Raw genomic sequence first — 18068 nt, 5'->3', positions numbered from 1 at the left:
AGGAGCTCCCGGGCCCGTTCCGGCTCCCTCCAAACCCCGGCCAAAAGGCCTAAAAGGCGATGACAGCACTGGCTAATTACCCCACAATCCATCTCTGTGTTTGCCCCATATTCCTTCATGACAACAACCTCCCTCTCCTTTCTTGTGAATTGTTTTTTTTGGATTTTTTAAAGTTCAAATGCCACTTATTTTGTGTGTGTGTGGGCCAAATAATTTTTAAGTTTTTTTTCCTTATTAAAAATATGTTTATTGGAAGAAAAAAAAAAAATGGACACAATCATTTAATAAAATTATGATAAAAATCTGCAAAATTTTATTGATGATTTATTCCAAAACGGGATAAAAGGTAATAAAAGGTAATCCCTCAAACTTAGAAACAATACAATGGAAATAGAAACATTTAATTTTTTAAAACAAAACAAGGGTTAAAAACAATTTATGAGTTTGAATTAACACTTAGCAAAAAACAAAAGGACGATTGGTTTCTTGTCCTCCAAAAAAAAAAGCAAATAAAAAACATGCGTACAATATTGTTTCCATAAAAAAGAAACACTTACAAATATTTTAAAAGCCCCAAAATAAAAAAATTTTGTTAACTAATTGATTGTATGACCCACAAATTAGCAGCTGAGTAGTTCACCTGCATTCGGATTTTAGCTCCTAAAAAAGGTCTATTTCCTAAACACCTTACAAGCAGATTTGCAATAAAAAGATGATTGTTTCTGTGGCCTCAATTGATAAATCGCTACACCATCGATGAGCACAGGGAAGTACGAAGAGACCATCGTCATTGTGGTAGACTATACCAGACTACAAGTTGAGTAAGCAGTCTCAATGGAAATTGAATGAGACAGGGACGTATCAGTTGTTCCGTTCACATTTGGCGCTCGCATAAGATAATTTATGTACGCCCAAAAAACGCCTCGACACGCCTGCGTTTTCCCATCTCCACCCCCGTCACCACCCCAAAACGGACAATTCTGTCAATCACATTTGACATGTCACTTCCTGTTCGCTGTGTCTACGATCGACTGAAAAATGACCGCAATCAGACGTACGCACATTCGCACTGTTACACCAACGCATGCGTGGTTGTACAACATCGACTGACTACGAGCGAGCGGCCGCTTACGAGCGGCTCTGAATCAGGCCCTCTGTCTGTGCTGCTGTTTTTAAAAAAATGAAAGCCTGTGAAATTTAAAAAAAAAAATGGCATACCCCCCCCCCCCCCCAAAAGAGCAACCAGTTCGGGGCTTTAGTGGCCTAGTGCTGGTTGTGCAAAATATGGGAGACAAACAACGTAAGGCTCCCCCGTATTTAAGCACAATCAGCACCGGGTCAGTCAGAACAAGCCCTGGCTGCCAAAATACAGGGGACAAATGACATAGGGGTACCCCATAAATTTGCGCAACCGACACTGGGCTCTGATCCGGTCCTGGTTCAGAAAATACAAGGAAATAAAATGAGTAGGGTCCCCCTGTATTTACCAGAACCAGCACCAGACTTTTTCTAGCAGGGTGGCTAATGCCACAGCCAGGGGAGCCCTTTTACCGGGTTCCCCGGGCCAAAGCATTAACCCTACAACTAGTCAGCTCAGGCCGGGGGTCCCTGGGGAGCTGGGGACCCCCCCCCAATAAAGGGGTATCCCTCTCCAGGGCATCCCAGACCTAGGCTGATAGCCCGGGGCTATCCCTGGTGCCCGTGGCTAGGTGTACCGGGTTATGTGTGTTCTGCATTTGATAAAAGTTAAAATATTGTCTTTTGCTGTGGAACTGCAGGTCCCAGCAAGCCTCCCTCGCATGCTGGTATTTGGAGAACCACAAGTACCAGCATACGGGGCATTACGGGCCTGCTGGTACTTGTAGTTCCACAGCAAAAGCAATATTAAAAAAATACAGAACACACACCGTAGAAAGTAAAACTTTATTAAAACATATATGCACACACAGTATCTCACTTACTCACCTATGTATCCCTGTAGCCAATCACGACCTCTTCTACATGTAGAATCCATAGGGTACCTGTAAAAAAAAAAACATACTCACCTTCTCCTATGTGAAGTTTGGGTCCTCTTCTTTCCATGTAGGCAATCCCCGGATTTGGCAAAAAAAAAAAACAACAATAAATTTCGCGAACCACCGGACAATAGTAAGGACGGTACTTGCCAAATGAGAGTTCAGTGGCGGGATTTCACTAAGGAAACCCCGATGCTGAGCATTCATTGGCTGAAAGAGGTGAGCCTTTCGCCACTCAACCAATGAACGGTTCCCACCATTGAAGTCACGGATACATAGGTGAGTATGTGAGACAGTGTGTGTGCATGTGTATGTACATGTCTGTGTGCATGTATGTTTTAATAAAGTTTTATTTTCTATGGTGTGTGTGTTCTGTGGTTTTTTAATTTTGCTTTGCTGTGGAACTACAGGTACCAGCAGCCCATAATGCCCTGCATGCAGGTACTTGTGGTTCTCCAAGTACCAGCATGAGGGGGAGGCTTGCTGGGGCCTGTAGTTCCACAGCAAAAGACAATATTTTTAACTATTTCAAATGCACCACACTACAACCATGGCCAAAAGTTTTGAGAATGACACAGGTATTGGTTTTCACAAAGTTTGCTGCTACAGTGTTTTTACACCTTTTTGTCAGATGTTACTATGGTATACTGAAGTAAAAATACAGGTACAAACATTTCATAAGTGTCAAAGCCGTTTATTGACAATTCCATTAAGTTTATGCATTAATATTTGCAATGTTAACCCTTCTTTTTCAAGACATCTGCAATTCGCCCTGGCATGCTGCCAATCAACGTCTGGGCCACCTACTGACTGATGGTCGCCCATTCTTGCCTAATCAATGCTTGGAGTATGTCAGAATTTGTGGGTTTTTGTTCATCCATCCGCCTCTTGAGGATTGACCACAATTTCTAAATGGGATTAAGGTCTGGGGAGTTTCCTGGCCATGGACCCAAAATTTGGATGTTTTTTCCCCCGAGCCACTTAGTTATCACTTTTGCCTTATGGCAAGGTGCTCCATCATGCTGGAAAAGGCATTGTTCGTCACCAAACTGTTCTTGGATGGTTGGGAGAAGTTGCTCTTGGAGGATGTTTTGGTACCATTCTTTATTCATAGCTGTGTTCTTAGGCAAAATTGTGAGTGAGCCAACTCTCTTGGCTGAGAAGCTACCCCACACATGAACGGTCTCAGGATGCTTTACTGTTGGCATGACACAGGACTGATGGTAGCGCTCACCTTTCCTTCTCCGGACAAACGCTTTTCCAGATGCCGCAAACAATCTGAAAGGGGAATCATCAGAGAAAATAACGTTACCCCAGTCCTCAGTAGTCCAATTCCTGTACCTTTTGAAGAAAATCAGTCTGTCCCCCGATGGTCACGATGGTTGCTCCTTTGGTCAGGTGTTGAAAGAAGGTACATATAGAACTATGGCTTTAATAAGTTAAATTTATAAAAACATAAATAAAATTAATTGATAATAAAATCAATTAAAAATTGAGTGAGTCAAATAAAAATGAAGTAAAATAAAATAATAAAGTAAAAAGTATTAAAATAAAAGATCGTTGAAAACACTAAAATGCAAAGTATGATTATAGGTCTTCAGTGGTCAGGAACAGAGAGCAGGAGGAGCAGGGGCACCAGGAGAGTGTGGCTGGCGTGCAGAGTCCTGTGCACTATAATAAGGATGCAGACAGGCTGACTATCTGTCCCCAATCCTACCTCTAGTCCTTTGGCAGTGGTGGTCTCTGTTCTTGCCAAGTCTAATGGCCAGGGGGAAGCGGTGTAGAAGATGATCTACTACAGGCTCATTCTCTCTGGGAGTCCCAATGAACTTTGCTCAGGGAAACACTGTACATGAGGAATAAACAGAAATCGCTGGTAATGTGCTGAGGATGTCGATCCCTGACCCACACCCGCTCTCAGTCTCTGGACTCTTCCTAGCCTCCTAGTCCAGAGAGTGAGACTGGTGGTTTCTGTTTCTCCAGCAGGCCTGGGTCTGGGTAATTAGTACCCGCTCCCCCCGCCTCTTGGCACCCCTGGAAGCAGACCCCTAACAAAGGATGAACGTACATCTCTGAATCAGGACCTAAGTCTGGATCAGAATTAGACATGAGATTGTATACTTTCAATAATCTGTGACACAGTCTATGGATCACTTTCTCAGTGATGTTTGATACATCACTTTGTGTCCCTGAGCTACATAATGTTAATTACAGAGTGGATAGTGTGAGGAAAATCCTTAAGTTGGATCCTAATTTGGTCGTATCACAGTTGTATGCGGTAACAGATATTTAGAACATATTTAGACATTTTAAGGTATTCTTCTGATACACTTGCAGTATTACACAAAATGTAAGTCTCTGTGCAAAATCTAGCCTGCTTGCCTCTATGGGGGAAGCCCAGCAGGAGGGGATGTTATGATCACTCTCCGGTGGACTTTAGCGCTTCCTGATGCACCTCTCATTGATTTTGCTTTTGCACAAGTGGAGCCAATGGCGTATCTATTATGGATGTAGAGTGCACACCGGCCCCTGAATCCAGGGGACCCCACACCCTACACCCAGTATTCATATATTATACTCACCTCTCTGTATTCCTGTGTTGGCACAGCAGAAATCACCGGGAAATGATGCGGTGGTCATTTTTCCAGAGCTATGCACATGTGTAGTAGAGAAGTTGCCATGATCATGGCACGGGCACCATGTTCCCAGAGACAGATGAATCCTCCCTGTATATGTCTGAATGGTGCTACCCGGGAATTTACTACTCCCGGGCTGCACCAAGCAGCTTTTGCATAGAGTTAGCAGCGCGGAGCGTCCTATAGTATGCTCAGCGCTGCTGCTCATCACCCCCATGCCGGTGGCTGCATCAGGTTGGATGCCTGTCTCGGTGAGTGTCATACAGTATGTGATGATGCGGGCAGGGGCTGGCACAGTGGGGAACTCCCGGGCGATCTTCCTCTCCATGATGCTGCAGGTGACTGGCTGCTGATCCCGGGATCCTCGTCCTGATCAGGTAACAGCAGCTGCCCTCATGGAAGCAACTTTCTCATTGGTCAGACGGAAGAAGCTCTCTGTTACCGCTGTACTGATTGTCCAGAGCTGCCCCGCTGCCCTGAGAGCAAAGAAGAACTCAGTAACCCCTTCCCTGCTGTACACACAGATCATCATCATCCCCACTCCCAGCTCATTGTATCTCTGCTCCGCCCTCTCCAGCTGCTGTCAGTCAGGTGCTTCACCTGGCATCTAATTGAATTTGCTGCTATTGCTATTAAATAATTAAACAAAAAAAATGCTGCATTTTGATTGGCTGGCTACCGGCAGCCCTATGATGACATCATCAGCGGGAGCCAGAGAAGGGATAGGCTAGGAGGAGCAGACGGCAGAGGAGAGGTAGGTAAGCAGAAAATCCCGGCATATGTCTAAAAGGGGTCTACCTGGGAATTTCTCGGGTAGACACTGTAGTGTGAAATGGGGGTCTCGTCCAAATACCCGGGAATTTGCACAGGAGAAATTCCCAGGTCTGTGCAGGAAATTTCCCGGGTTGTATGTCTGAAAGGGGTATAAGTAAGCTTTTGGAAGTTTCCAATTAGCTTAATCAGTAATTACTCACCTTCGAAGTGCTGTCTTCTGCATCTAGCGTCGGGACCCAGACTCCAGCAGCAGCAAGTATGTAGTGTGTGAGTGACTACGAGTGAGTGTGCATAAGTGTGTGTGTGTGTGACCCCCGGTGTATGTGTGTCTCCCCCAGTGCCAGTGTGGCCCCCCAGTATGGGCGCTGGGAAAACTACATCTCCCAGCAGCCCTTGCCCCTCCCATCAGCCCCTGGAGCCTCCCAGCAGCCCCCGGAACTCTCAGCAGCTCCCTCTCCAGTGAGAGGGGGCAGGACCACGATGACGCAATCATGATGTCACGCCCTATGCCCCGCCCCCAATAACGTGTCATCTTCTGAGCCATTTTCTCCTGCAACAATCCCCCCTTCTGACGCGAGACTCCCCTTGTGTGGTTGCCCGGCAGCTAAATGTCGGCAACCCTGATCTACAGGGACACAATGAGCCACGTATGTTTTCCCCTCGCCCCTTTATTGACTTACCCTGCTGAAATACATGATTGTTTTTGCCGTGGGAGAAACTGATATTCAGACAAACAGCAAACTAACTTTAAATAAACTGGAAATTAATATATTTTAGATTGTATGCTCTGACGAGCAGGACCCTCATGTGCTTCTCCTTTCCCTTACTTATACTATTTTATACTTCCTACAACGGCACCTAACTGACCGGGGATGCAGCAATGTACTTGTCCTGCATTGTTTTGTACTGTAAGTCACTGTTTTCTTGTTTTACTCATTTGTAAGGTGCTGCGGAACCCTGGTGGCACAATGAAAATAAACCTTAGTAATAATAATAATAATAATAATAATAATAATAATAAAACACATTAAAAGTTTAATTCTAATCATTGCACAATGAACAATGACTTTACTAACTATGATGTGTTATTAACGTTATGTCTAGGAGCCACATACAAACAAATGCCTAAAAATGCTTCAATATTAAAAACGTAATTAAAAGAATTATATACAATAATAAACTATAATTTATATATCATAATAAAATTAAAAAAAAACACTTGGCCCGTACGGGGATCGAACCCGCGACCTTGGCGTTATTAGCACCACGCTCTAACCATCTGAGCTAACCGGCCTCCGTGTGTTACGTGCTTCCCTATATTACTTCTATGGGAAAACCTGTACAGAGAACGTAGTTAATGTTTATCTCACACAATCGCTTCCAGTGTCAGCTGCATTCCTTCCAGCCCCCTGCATCTCGCAGGACCCTCCCACCCGTGACTGTGTGTGGTATAAAGGCAGCCGAGTGTTCCATTATACAGGCTGCGGCTGGAGTCAGAGATAGGCGCTGGGTGATTGGCAGTGGAAGGGAGAATGTCTCTGGGTAACGTGATCCTGCTCGGCGGCGTCCTGTGCCTGCTGTTACCCGGCAGTTGGGCTCAGATGATGGCCGGCGGGTGGCGGCCAGCGGACGTGACCAGTGAGAAGATAAAGCAAATGGCGAACTTCAGCGTCCAGCAGTACAACCTGCAGAGCAACGATGTCTATGCCTACAAGATGCTGTCTCTCAAAGAGGCGACCCAGCAGGTAACACACCCTCCGTACACACCTGTTACCGCATTTATCAGGGTGACTTACTGGCTGTGGGGTGTTGGCACAGAGTTTTATTTTATTCTGCTATTTAACCATTTCAGGGGAGGAGAGCAGTTTAAAATTAAGAAATGACAATGAGCAGTGTTTGTGTATGATGGTTTCTGTTATGGTGGCGTTCTGCATTGCCACCTATCACAGTGATGCAGGGTGCTATAATGTAGTAAGGACCCTGTTTTACCAGGGGTGTATTTATATTGCTGTGGTGGTGCACTTTTTATAAAGTGTGTATATTGCACACTGGCTCCTGGATTGAGGGTCCCACACAGCACACCCTGCACCCACATTATACTAGCCACCAGTGGTGTAACTAGGGTATTTGGAGCCCAGGGCAAATTTGAAAAGGGAACCCCAACCCCCCCCCCCCCCCAACATCCTGAGATGTGCGTGTGCCGAAGGCGTACCTGAAAAAAATGGGTGTGGTCACTTAAAAATGGGGTGTGTCAACATGACACACCCCTTTATTTTCACGCTGAACATTCCTATCCATATGCACATTAACAAAAGTAGTACCCCCAGTATGCAGTTGTGGTCCCTCTTATGCAGGCCCATAGTAGTGCCCCTTATACAGTATCCCCAGTAGTGGTCCCCCTTATACAGCCCCCAATTAGTTTCCCTTACTCAGTACCCCCAGTAGTGTTCCCCCAAATGCAGTGCCCCACGTAGTGTTCCCCCTTATGCAGTGCCCCCAGTAGCAGTCCCCACAATGCAGTGTGCCCCCCCCCCCCCCCATGCAGTTTTCCCATTAGTGGTCCCCTTACGCAGGCATCCTGTAGTGATCCCCCCCCCCCCATCCAGTGCCCCCTGTAGTGGCCCTTCCTATTATTGCCCCCAGTAGTGGTCCCCCGAGTGCAGTGCCTCTTGTAGTAGGCCCCTTTTATAATGCCCCCAGTGGTAGTTCCCCCCCAAGTAGTACGGAAGTCCAGCTCTTGCAGTGGGTGCTGCAGCAGTCAATGAGAGTCTATCTGACCTCATTGGCTGCTGTTTAACACACGCTGGCGGCGATGCGTGTGTTATGCACAGCCTGAGCCCGCCTCCTGGCGCTATTGGGCAAGCGCTCGGGGAGGGAACGGGCTCAGGTGTGTAGCGCTGACCGCACTCATTGCGGTCGGCGCTACACTGGCTAACTAGGGCGAGCGGGCCGGTACCGTGGCCGGCGGCGGCGCCGGTCCAGCGGCGCCTAGGGCACGCAACCCGCTCGCCCTGCCCTAGTTACGCCACTGCTAACCACTCCCGTGTTGGTGCTGGTGTCAGGGCTGTAAAAATGCCTGGAAAATGGGAAAATTGCCAGTGGCCATCATATTGTGCATGCACAGTATGGAAAACACAGGTGGCTGATGTTTTCCTGGTGACATGCGCTCTAGACTCTGGGCACACTCTCTAGTGTCCAGAGTCTATCAGAGTGGTGCTGTACTCGGTGCACTGCCGGCTGTCAGACTGAGAGGAGGGGGCCCAGGACGGACCTCTTGAAATGACCCTGTATTTAACAATGGTACATAACCCTGTTAGCACTTGCTAAAGGAGTTATGTAATCCTTTCATTAGTTAACAGTGGTAATATAAGATTACTGCTTTTTAGGCACTACCGGGTCCCTGCTGTATGTAACTGTCATGTGCAGGCTGGCTGTCGCAGTTGAGCGGAGGAAGCCATCGATGAGGGGGATGTCACTGGACCTTGCTGGCAAGGTAATTAATGTTGAATACCAGTGGCGTGTGGTTTTTATATATCCCTGCAATACTAATCAAAATTTGCAGCTGGTATTTAGGTTGGCAACTACTCAGTGCGGTCATCTTTCTCCCTCTGTATGGCACTAGCTGTTATGCTGATATATGTAATTAATGATTACTAGTCAGGGGTGTATTAAGAGAGGCGGGGATGTGTGCAGTCTCTCCTTTTTTCTGTGATTTGACCAGCGCTACTGATGTCTAAGCGGGTCTCTGGAGGGTTAAGTATTAAGTGGGTGTATGGTGTATGGCCCATGTGCACCACACACCCTACACCCATTATGAGGGTGAGTCAAAAATGATCAGCTCTCTGGCTGTAGAATTTATTATCAACTTTTAGAAAAGACAAATACATTATTTTTCATTACTGTCAACAAGCTTTCGTATTCCCTCATTAAAAAATGTTTTGGCTGAGCTGCGAGTCATGAATGCACCGCTGTCTTCACCCCTTCATCGGACTAAACAGGTGATAGTTCGATGGAGCAAGATCAGGACTATAGGGAGGATGCTTTAACACCTCCTGAATGAATTACGTTTTTGGAGAGTGTCTACAGTATGAACAGCGGTGTGCACAGCGGTGTGCACAAAGTCTTCAATAAATATCGGCACCAGACACTCCCTCAAACCACAAAACTGCATGCTGCTCTTTCGTGTAAACCACAAGTGGGGAAGCCATTTTTTCTTGCACTTCAGTCAAAAATGAACTGACGTTATACGTTCAAACCTGCACAGCAGTGACTGGGGAGATGGCGAGCTAGTACTGAAAGTGTTGTGCAACCAACAGAAGTTTTAATATAACTGGAGTGCGGATAATTTTTGACTACACCTTGTAGATATGCCAGTGTTACTAGCCCTATTGGGCATGTGATTTTTAAGATTAGGGGCGGGATGCGTCAACACTAAAAATACAGTTTTCTGGTTTTTTGACTGCATTTTCCATATGCACCAAGCTTTCTGCAGCGTGGACTTGATCGGTAACACCATCTGTAGATTGCGTTGCCTAATAGAAACCTATGGGCTTTTTTTTTTTTTTTGGTAACTTCCCCCAAGAGGGGTCCAATAGGATCCTTTCTAGGGTTTCCCTCAGCTCGCACTGGCTGATGGCTGCGAATGCACAGAGGAACACATGCCTCATAAACACTGAGGCCCCAGCACCGCAAATGACAACTCTTATCGGGAGAGCTGTGCTATGCTAAAATCATAATCATTCTCGTTTAACACTGGTATGCATGCGATGATTGGTTCAATTCATCACTGATGCATCCCTCAATGTAATGTTGCTGTTCAGATTCTGCAAGCAGCGGGCTGTAAGTGTAACGCCATCCTCAGATGTATGGCAAACAAGATTTGTGTTGCTTGATAAGTTGTCTGAATGCTGTATTACCTATTTAATACATATGGAGAAGTGGTAATGGTCCCCATTTTCAGCAAAATTGTTGAGAAAAGGAATTCTTACCGCTTGATACACTCCTCATTCTCTCTGCATATGTGACCCAGCGCTGACTGTTTCTGTACACATTGCAACCATCGATGGTATAACCATCAACTTTTTTTTTTTTTTTTTTTTGCATCCCTTGATTTGATGCCGGATACCATTCGATGTCTGATGTCCGCTCCTACTTTGCCGGCCCAGACATGCATACATTAGATTCACATGAAAATAAGAAACAATTGAGCATTATTGAGGGGAGGGGAATGCCTCTGCCACACTCTGGCCCTCATTCAGAGGCGCTCGCAAGAAGCGAGCGCTCGTTCTGAATGAGAGCGGCAGCTTCTATTTTTAAGTGCGGCCTCCTGGTCGCTAGCTAAGCTGTGGGTTACCACCCACAGCTTAGCGACCGACCGGGGTCATGGTCGCGATGGTAAAGACCATTGGGGCTTGTGACGAGACCCTAAGGTTGAGTCTTGGCAGCCACAAGCCCCAGGGAGCTTCCTGCTCTAATCAAGCAGGAAGTTCCCCACTGACGTAACTGCTGTTGTGTGGGAGGCCGCCCACACAACAGTAGGCGTTCCTTAACGCCACAGTTTGTGAAACTGCCCCGCCTACAACGGTCCGAGCTGTCTATCAACATAGACAGCCGTCCCTTTTGTAGTGAGCTCCGGAGCGAGAAAGTCTCTCTCGCTCCAGGACTTGCGGTCACTGCGCGTGCGCAGGGCCTAACCATCGACCCGGTTGCGAGCACTCAGCGCTTGCTACCGCGTCTGAATGAGACACTCTATCTTTTAAAAAGACCCTTTTCTGTAGACAGTCAAGTTAACAAAATCCAGACTAATTGTCCACCCATTTGTGAAGTGCAATGGAATTTGCTGGTGCTATGTAAGTTGATGTTAATAAATCATGGATCAGTTTTTCTGAAATCATACTAGCCAGTCTGGACTTGATACATTTTGTGTAAAATCTGTGATGAAAGGGGTAAACTGATCCCTGTGCTTATTGTATGCTAGGCAAAAGGCCTAAGGTTTCCCTTTTATAGTTATGCAGCAGAGATGTGACTAGGTGGATTAGTGCACCCCTCTAGTTCAGAGACCATACCTCCCCAAAACGTAGACATGTGAAATTGCACAATAAGTCTCTTTCCTGATACAGTAACGCCCACTTTTGTGCACGACTGCGGACACTTATGTAAACTCTGCCCCTTTCAATGCCTGCAAATTGGGATTAGTCTGCTGAAACTGGGACAATATGAAGTTATGGGAGAACGACTGTTGTACTGAAGTCTTCCTAAAACAAAGCTTTTCCCTTTATCACTATTTGAGAGTAATAAATGAGGATGTTAAATACAGAAAAGGTTTTGAAAGAAATGGTAACTGTAAGCAGAATTCTTAATTTTCCCAATAAGGACACTTTCTGTAGTCTGGAGCAATATGCCTCATTCTAAACTACATTTACAATTTACCCCAGTCTTTCTACACACGGGGTCTGAAGGTTCTTTTCGTTGCCTTATGTAGCAGTGCTCTAGTAAGTCACTTACAAAGGAGGTACTTGGTGATTATGGGGCCTATTTAGTAATCCAATTTTTCATAAAATTATGCAGTAGCTGCAGTTTCTGCATAATTTTATGTATCTGGGCTATGTAAGAACAGCCTAATGCAGGGGATTTCTCACAAATCTCCTGCTAAAGGCTTACTACCACCACAGACCGCAATCCCCATTAATGTCAATGGGGTCTGCAGTCTGACTCCTATGTGCCTTTTCGGAGTTTGGTCCTCTTGATTTAGGGACTCCTCAGATGGAGAAAAGCGCTTTTTGCCTATGCAGGGATCTTGTGTTTCCTCTCCCGCTGACTCCTGAATCTGACACGTGTACAGTGTCAGATTCCCCCAAAAGTCTTTCACAAATGTGAGACTCCTCAAATATGTCAGGGAGGGGGACAGTGGTTGGAGCTACTGCTGTCCCTGCACATTACATCTAGTACATGGGGAGGGGGAGATAATCATGTAAAAAATCATTATCTCCCCTGTGATGTAAATTGAAGAAAAACACAATTGTGCCACTTCCACGGTTTTTAGTACATGTGCCCCTATGTCTTACTTTATCCTCAACCAGCAGTAATGTCTGTTTTTTGCAATTTAAGAATAATTTGTTTCCTATTAAATTGTCATTCATCCTGTAGGTGGTCTCTGGCATGAATTATAAGTTGAAGATGGTGTTGGCAAACACAATTTGCAAGAAGAGTGAAGACAACAGTAACAACAAATGTCCAGTGCAAAAAAGACCAAAGCTAAAGGTGAGCCTGTTTCTGCTATGCCATCTGCTCGGCCTACACCTCCATTTTATCTGTAGTTCCCGTTTTCAGGATAGGAAAGGTATAGAAGGGTCAGAGGTGACCGAACATCCTTATTATGCTGAACAAAACCTTATCGCAATTAAAGTCTTTGTTTTATTTTTTAAGAAAAATGTATATAAAATGTGTGTTTTGAATGGTGACTTGGCAGTAAGATGGGTGTTAGACTATAAAGGATCAGGAAGAACTCTAGGAAGCTGTTTGCATACTGACAGTCAAGTCTGTTTTGATACAGGTACATGGCACATGCATGTGCCCGATTCTGGGGTCAAGTAAGTAAGCCCTCTTCCTATATTTTTTTTTTTTTAGTTAGAGTAAGTGGTATAAGCCATTTTTCTGTCAAAAGGCATACTCTGAAGAAATCTCTGGGGAAATGTATATCATTACCCCCCCTCCCCCCCTCTTGCCCCCATTCAATTAATGAAATGTCAAATAGCTACTGTAATTTGTCTAAGGAAATTAACGCTGTCCCAGGACAGTAATGCATGATATCATGGTGAGGAGCATCCTCCGAGGCCCTTCATCCCCTCTCCCCTTATAGTAAAGCAGACTATTATCAACACTGTGCACTGGCTTTGTGGTCCTGACACACAACACTTACTGTACTCTTGTGGTGGTTAATGGTGCTCTGTCACCTGAAGGCCAGGGGGCAGGGGGTGTACTCATCACCGGGGCTAGCTGGAGGGGCCCAGTGGGGGGCCTGGGTCTCCCCACTCCCTCTTACCTCACAGCAGTGGGAGGCTGCTCACGGCTGCTGAGCAGCAGTCTCCTATGCCTGTGGGGGGAGCAATCGCACCTCACACCCCTACCAATTATATATATATATATATATATTTTTTTTTTTATCATAAGGGGACGTGGCCACGCTTCCTGCAGTTAGGCTCTGCTCCTTTTCCCAGGCCTGGTGCGGCTCTTGGCACCACTGTTGAAGGCACAGATCTCACTGAGCATGAGTGGCCTTACCGGCTTTCTCACATATGCAGAATGGCCCCAGACACACGGGGAGATGGCACTATGCAGAAAATAAACACATTGCTGGTGGGGTGAGTAAAATGCAGTATCTCTCCAGTGGCTGACATAACAACATATAGGAAATGAATTCCATAATGCTGCAAAATGTGGCAAAATGGAATTTTGCTTATGCCGGAAAAAAGACTAAAGGTGATTACACGCGTAAAGATTTTCTGTCCAACCATCCAACTAGTTGATTGGTTGGAATGAAAATCTGGTAAGGTATGAAAGCAAATGACAATCAGCAATTTGCTCCCAAATGCTGGAAAATGTTAAACTGTTTGAACAAATTGTTTAGATCAAACATTTAACAAACTTGTTTGACTACCATTTTCATCTGTTTTCTGGCATTTAGGAGCAAATTGCTGATCATCAGTTAAGGTGGGTACACATTATACAGATATATCTGCAGATGGTTGTTCGTACACATTGAACAACCATCTGTGCCTGCCCGCAGGTCCCGGCGACCACGGGATATGTCCCGGCGGGCATGTCCAGCTCCCCCTTCCTTGCAGCTGCTGTGTGTACGGGCGGTCTGATGACCGCCTGTACACACCTGCCGATGGCCAGATATGTCTGCAAACATATCTGTCCATCGGCAGTGCAGCACAGCCAATGCGATATGTTGGTGAACGCCAACATATCGCGGGTACACACTGCTCGACAGGCAGCAGATACATTGGCCAATCAATTGATCAGCCAATATATCTCAGTGTGTACCCAGCTTTACTCCCATACCTGACCAGATTTTCATTCCAACCAATCAACTAGTTGAATGGTTGGACAGAATCTTTACGTGTGTACCCAGCCTTAGATTGATTAATCAAACTGTCTAGCACTTCCCACTTTCTTTAATACACCTTGAACTAATGTAAGGGTAGGAGACTTGCTGCAATGAAGGAGAATGCTTGTGGTGATATAATATAGCTGGCTGATTCTTTACCTTGCTTCAGTTGTGTATATAAAATGTGTTCTATGTTCAGGGTATAATGGTCACAACCTAGGTCACCCACCCCCACCACTCCTCATTCTTGGCATTCTGAGAAACTAACATTCACTAAAACAAGAGCATATAGGTGGCTGTACAGTTAGAATTTTGTAGCTGTATTATGCTACATTTGAATATTGCCAGGGCACCTCTTACTCAATATTCATTGACTTGCACAGTAACACTTGTCCTATATTGAATTCTGAGTATGTTTCATATTTATGGAAAACTGTAATGTGTTTTCCTATAAATGGATGATATAGATATGCGTATGCTCCACTGATAAAATGATTAAGCTGGGTACGCTACATCGCCGGAGATGGGACCTGGCAAGTGCAGTAGGGCTGACGGGTGAGGTCGCTAGCAGGGGCCTGCTGGGCTGCAAAGGGAGAGCAGCAAGAACTGTCTCCTCAGCCCGTGGTGGTGGTAATCTTGATCATCGGTCAGGCACGCCTGCGTTCACATCTACATTCCCCCGTTTCTAGTGGCTAGCCCGTTACCACCCCCAAATAGCTTCTCCTGTCACTCACTCTGGTGGGCTGTCGATGCATGCAAACCATTCGCAGCTACGAGCGAACGCTTCTTAGCGTCCGGGTCTGAATCTGGCCCTCGTCCTCAAAGCACCCTCAACAGTCTGGGTTTGAAGGATATCCATGCCTGACCACAGGCAACGCATTTGGGAATCTCTGGTTTAGAATATATTTGAATTGGTTGAATGTAAACTGTTTTGTTATATGCAATGTGAATACTAGAAATCCTCCTTTAGGCTACTAACTGCATACACTTTTTTTTTTTTTTTTTTTCCAGAAAGAAAAATGTGTGTTCGTGGTATATGATGTTCCCTGGCAGAATTCCAGAACACTCACACAAAAGCAGTGTGTTACCATTTACCCGCTAACCTCTTCAACTTTACATGGGGTGTAACTTGGCTGCTGCAAAGTGTGGTGGGCAGCAAACTATTGTTGGGCTGATGTATTAAAGTATGTGACTGTATAGTTGTATTTGAAATTCCGTAATGAAGTAGTTTTGATCTGAATGTGTCCATGTATATTGCATATTAAGCATTAATGGCTGATATAGTTTACTTATCACAGTTATGAACTATCAAATACTTATGTAGGTTCAAGGAAAGGAAATGATTGTGAAAATGGTGCAGGATGCCCAGGTCTGAATTAATAGAAGTAACTGTTAGCAGAACTGGAAGATGAAGGTAACTGGGCTGACTCTGAGTTTTGAGCAAGCAATAAAAAGCAAGTAACTTTACACTTTGGCAAAACCAATATGCACTGCAGGTGGGGTAGACTTAAAATGTGCAGATACATTTAGATTTGAGAGGAGTGCCTCCAAACTCAAAACTAAATTGGTGTAGAAATAGTTGTACAGGGGGTCATGGCCTGGACAGGCATGGAGTAGAATGTCTGCCTTAAGCTGGGCATCCACTATACAATTTTCTGTCAGATATCTGTCCAATCTGGCTGGTTGGAATGAACCTGGTAATATATGGGAGCAAATGACAATTGTCCATTTGCTCACAAACACTGGAAAATAATAAATGGTGGTTCAGACAAATTGGTTAAAAACACACATTTAAACAATTTATTTTATATTTTTTTTTTTTTGTCCTTTTTTTCAGTGTTTAAAACCATATGATTGACTGTCATTTACTCCCATACATTACCAGGCTTTCATTCCAATCAGCCAGATTGGACAGATATCTGACAGAAAATTGTATAGTGGATGCCGAGCTAGTGTCTCCAGCCCAAATATCCTGTTTACTATTCCTTTTGGCTACCTCAAGGCGTCTTGTTAAATCTTATTGCGGTTGGATACTTTTCTGCTGCCTGTGGGTGCTTCTGTCTAGCTCCAGATCTCTGTTGTGGGCCCTCCTGTTCCTCTGTTATTTTGGGGCCTGCGTTGGTTTTTGTACACACTGCCGGTGTTGGTGCATTCTACTGCCTGCTGTTCTCTTGTACTTTCTCTTGGTTGCTCCTGTCTCTGTACTCTTGTAGCTGATCCTGCCTTGGAATCTGCCCTCCTGACTCCATGCTGTGCTCTCGACCCACACCATTTTGGAGGCTTGCTACTGGTTTTGTAATTCCTTCTACTGTGGTCACCCCTTGGTGCTGGTCTACTGTTGGAGCTTACTCCTGTGACTGCTTTTATTCGCCTGCTTCTGAGGTGCTGGCTTTATTGCAATATCTGCACTCCTTTCGAATAAAGTAATATTTCCTTTCTCCTTATTTGCTGCTCCAGTATAGTCTCTCCTGTTCGGGGCTATGTCTCGCCTGTTGCTATTCAGCTGACTTTCTTTCATACAAGATCCTGCTCTGGTTTCCTGTTCAGTGCTACTCTCTGGACATCTCTTTGGTTGCTGCTACTTACTGTCAATGTTCTCTGCTGAGACTGTACCTTCAGTGCGCATCATAAGACTCCTTCAAACCATTATTGACTTGGGTCAGAGTTGCAGCTCGAGTGGTGGAAATTCATATAAATTGTGTGGTTTTTTTTTTTTTTTTTTTTTGCTCATCCTCAACAATCCCAACCCAGAGTTGTGGTTGAACTATTAAGTTCAACCACAACTCTGGGTTGGGATTGTTGAGGCTGAGCCTTCTGTTTCCACTCCTGCGGACTGTAAGTCTCCTGTCATTGATTGGTTTTACCCCTTTTAGCATTTTAAGGGGTGACTAACACAGAAGATCTTGTCCCCATTGAAAGATATTTTTGTTACAACCTAATGTTCGCTATTTCACAAGTCTGTTGTATATCTTTGCAGCCTCATCTGTCAGAAAGCACTTTGAGAACATTTTCAGCAAAAATCCTCTATGGGGATCCCAATACTGCTATTCACCCCAGCACGTTTAGGGACTTCAGCATGGGTCAGCTCACCAGCCCCAGGGTTGAATGATCCTCTTTGAATGATTTATGTGCACTTGTTATCCGTATTTTTTTATTTATTCAGCCCTATCAATGCTCTGTATTGTACTCATGTTTTTGTATCCTGTTTTGATTTAATTGCACTTTGTTCCTTGCCATTTTTTTTTTTCTCATTACTCTGTTCTGTCATTGCTCTGTTTTATGACTCATGTTTTGAGGTTGTCACATCCTGCAAATGTCTGTTTCCTCAGTACTTTCTTGCCTCCAGGTTTTGGTCCTTTGTGCTCTACTTTCAAAGTTTTCTTACTTTGATCTTTTTATGCTTTAGGTTCTATTGGGTCGGGCTATTTTGTTTTTGGGAGTCTGTGTTGTCCCTCTGATCCTGGGCTGGATGCACAATGGCCTTAGTTTACTGGAATAGCTGCGCCCATGTTTTCTGTGATGGAGTGTGTG

At 45.0% G+C, this 18068-nt stretch overlaps 1 protein-coding gene and 1 non-coding gene across 2 annotated transcripts; one reads left to right on the top strand and one right to left on the bottom strand.

Annotated features, from left to right (window-relative positions):
- Positions 1–6645: 6645 nt before the first annotated feature.
- On the bottom strand, positions 6646–6719 carry TRNAI-AAU (transfer RNA isoleucine (anticodon AAU)). The gene has a single exon. It is a non-coding gene; the product is annotated as a tRNA-Ile (tRNA).
- Positions 6720–6847: 128 nt separating this feature from the next.
- Positions 6848–18068, top strand: CST6 (cystatin E/M). Its single transcript, XM_088468409.1, has 3 exons — positions 6848–7170; positions 12572–12685; positions 15549–18068. The coding sequence occupies exons 1-3, from the start codon at positions 6958–6960 to the stop codon at positions 15663–15665; spliced, it is 444 nt and encodes a 147-aa protein (XP_088324535.1). The 5' UTR covers positions 6848–6957; the 3' UTR covers positions 15666–18068.

This window comes from Taudactylus pleione, unplaced genomic scaffold (genome assembly GCF_031769625.1).
Source record: "Taudactylus pleione unplaced genomic scaffold, aTauple2 ptg000085l, whole genome shotgun sequence".
NCBI lineage: Eukaryota > Metazoa > Chordata > Amphibia > Anura > Myobatrachidae > Taudactylus > Taudactylus pleione.
This window is presented reverse-complemented; position numbering and strand designations above follow the sequence as displayed.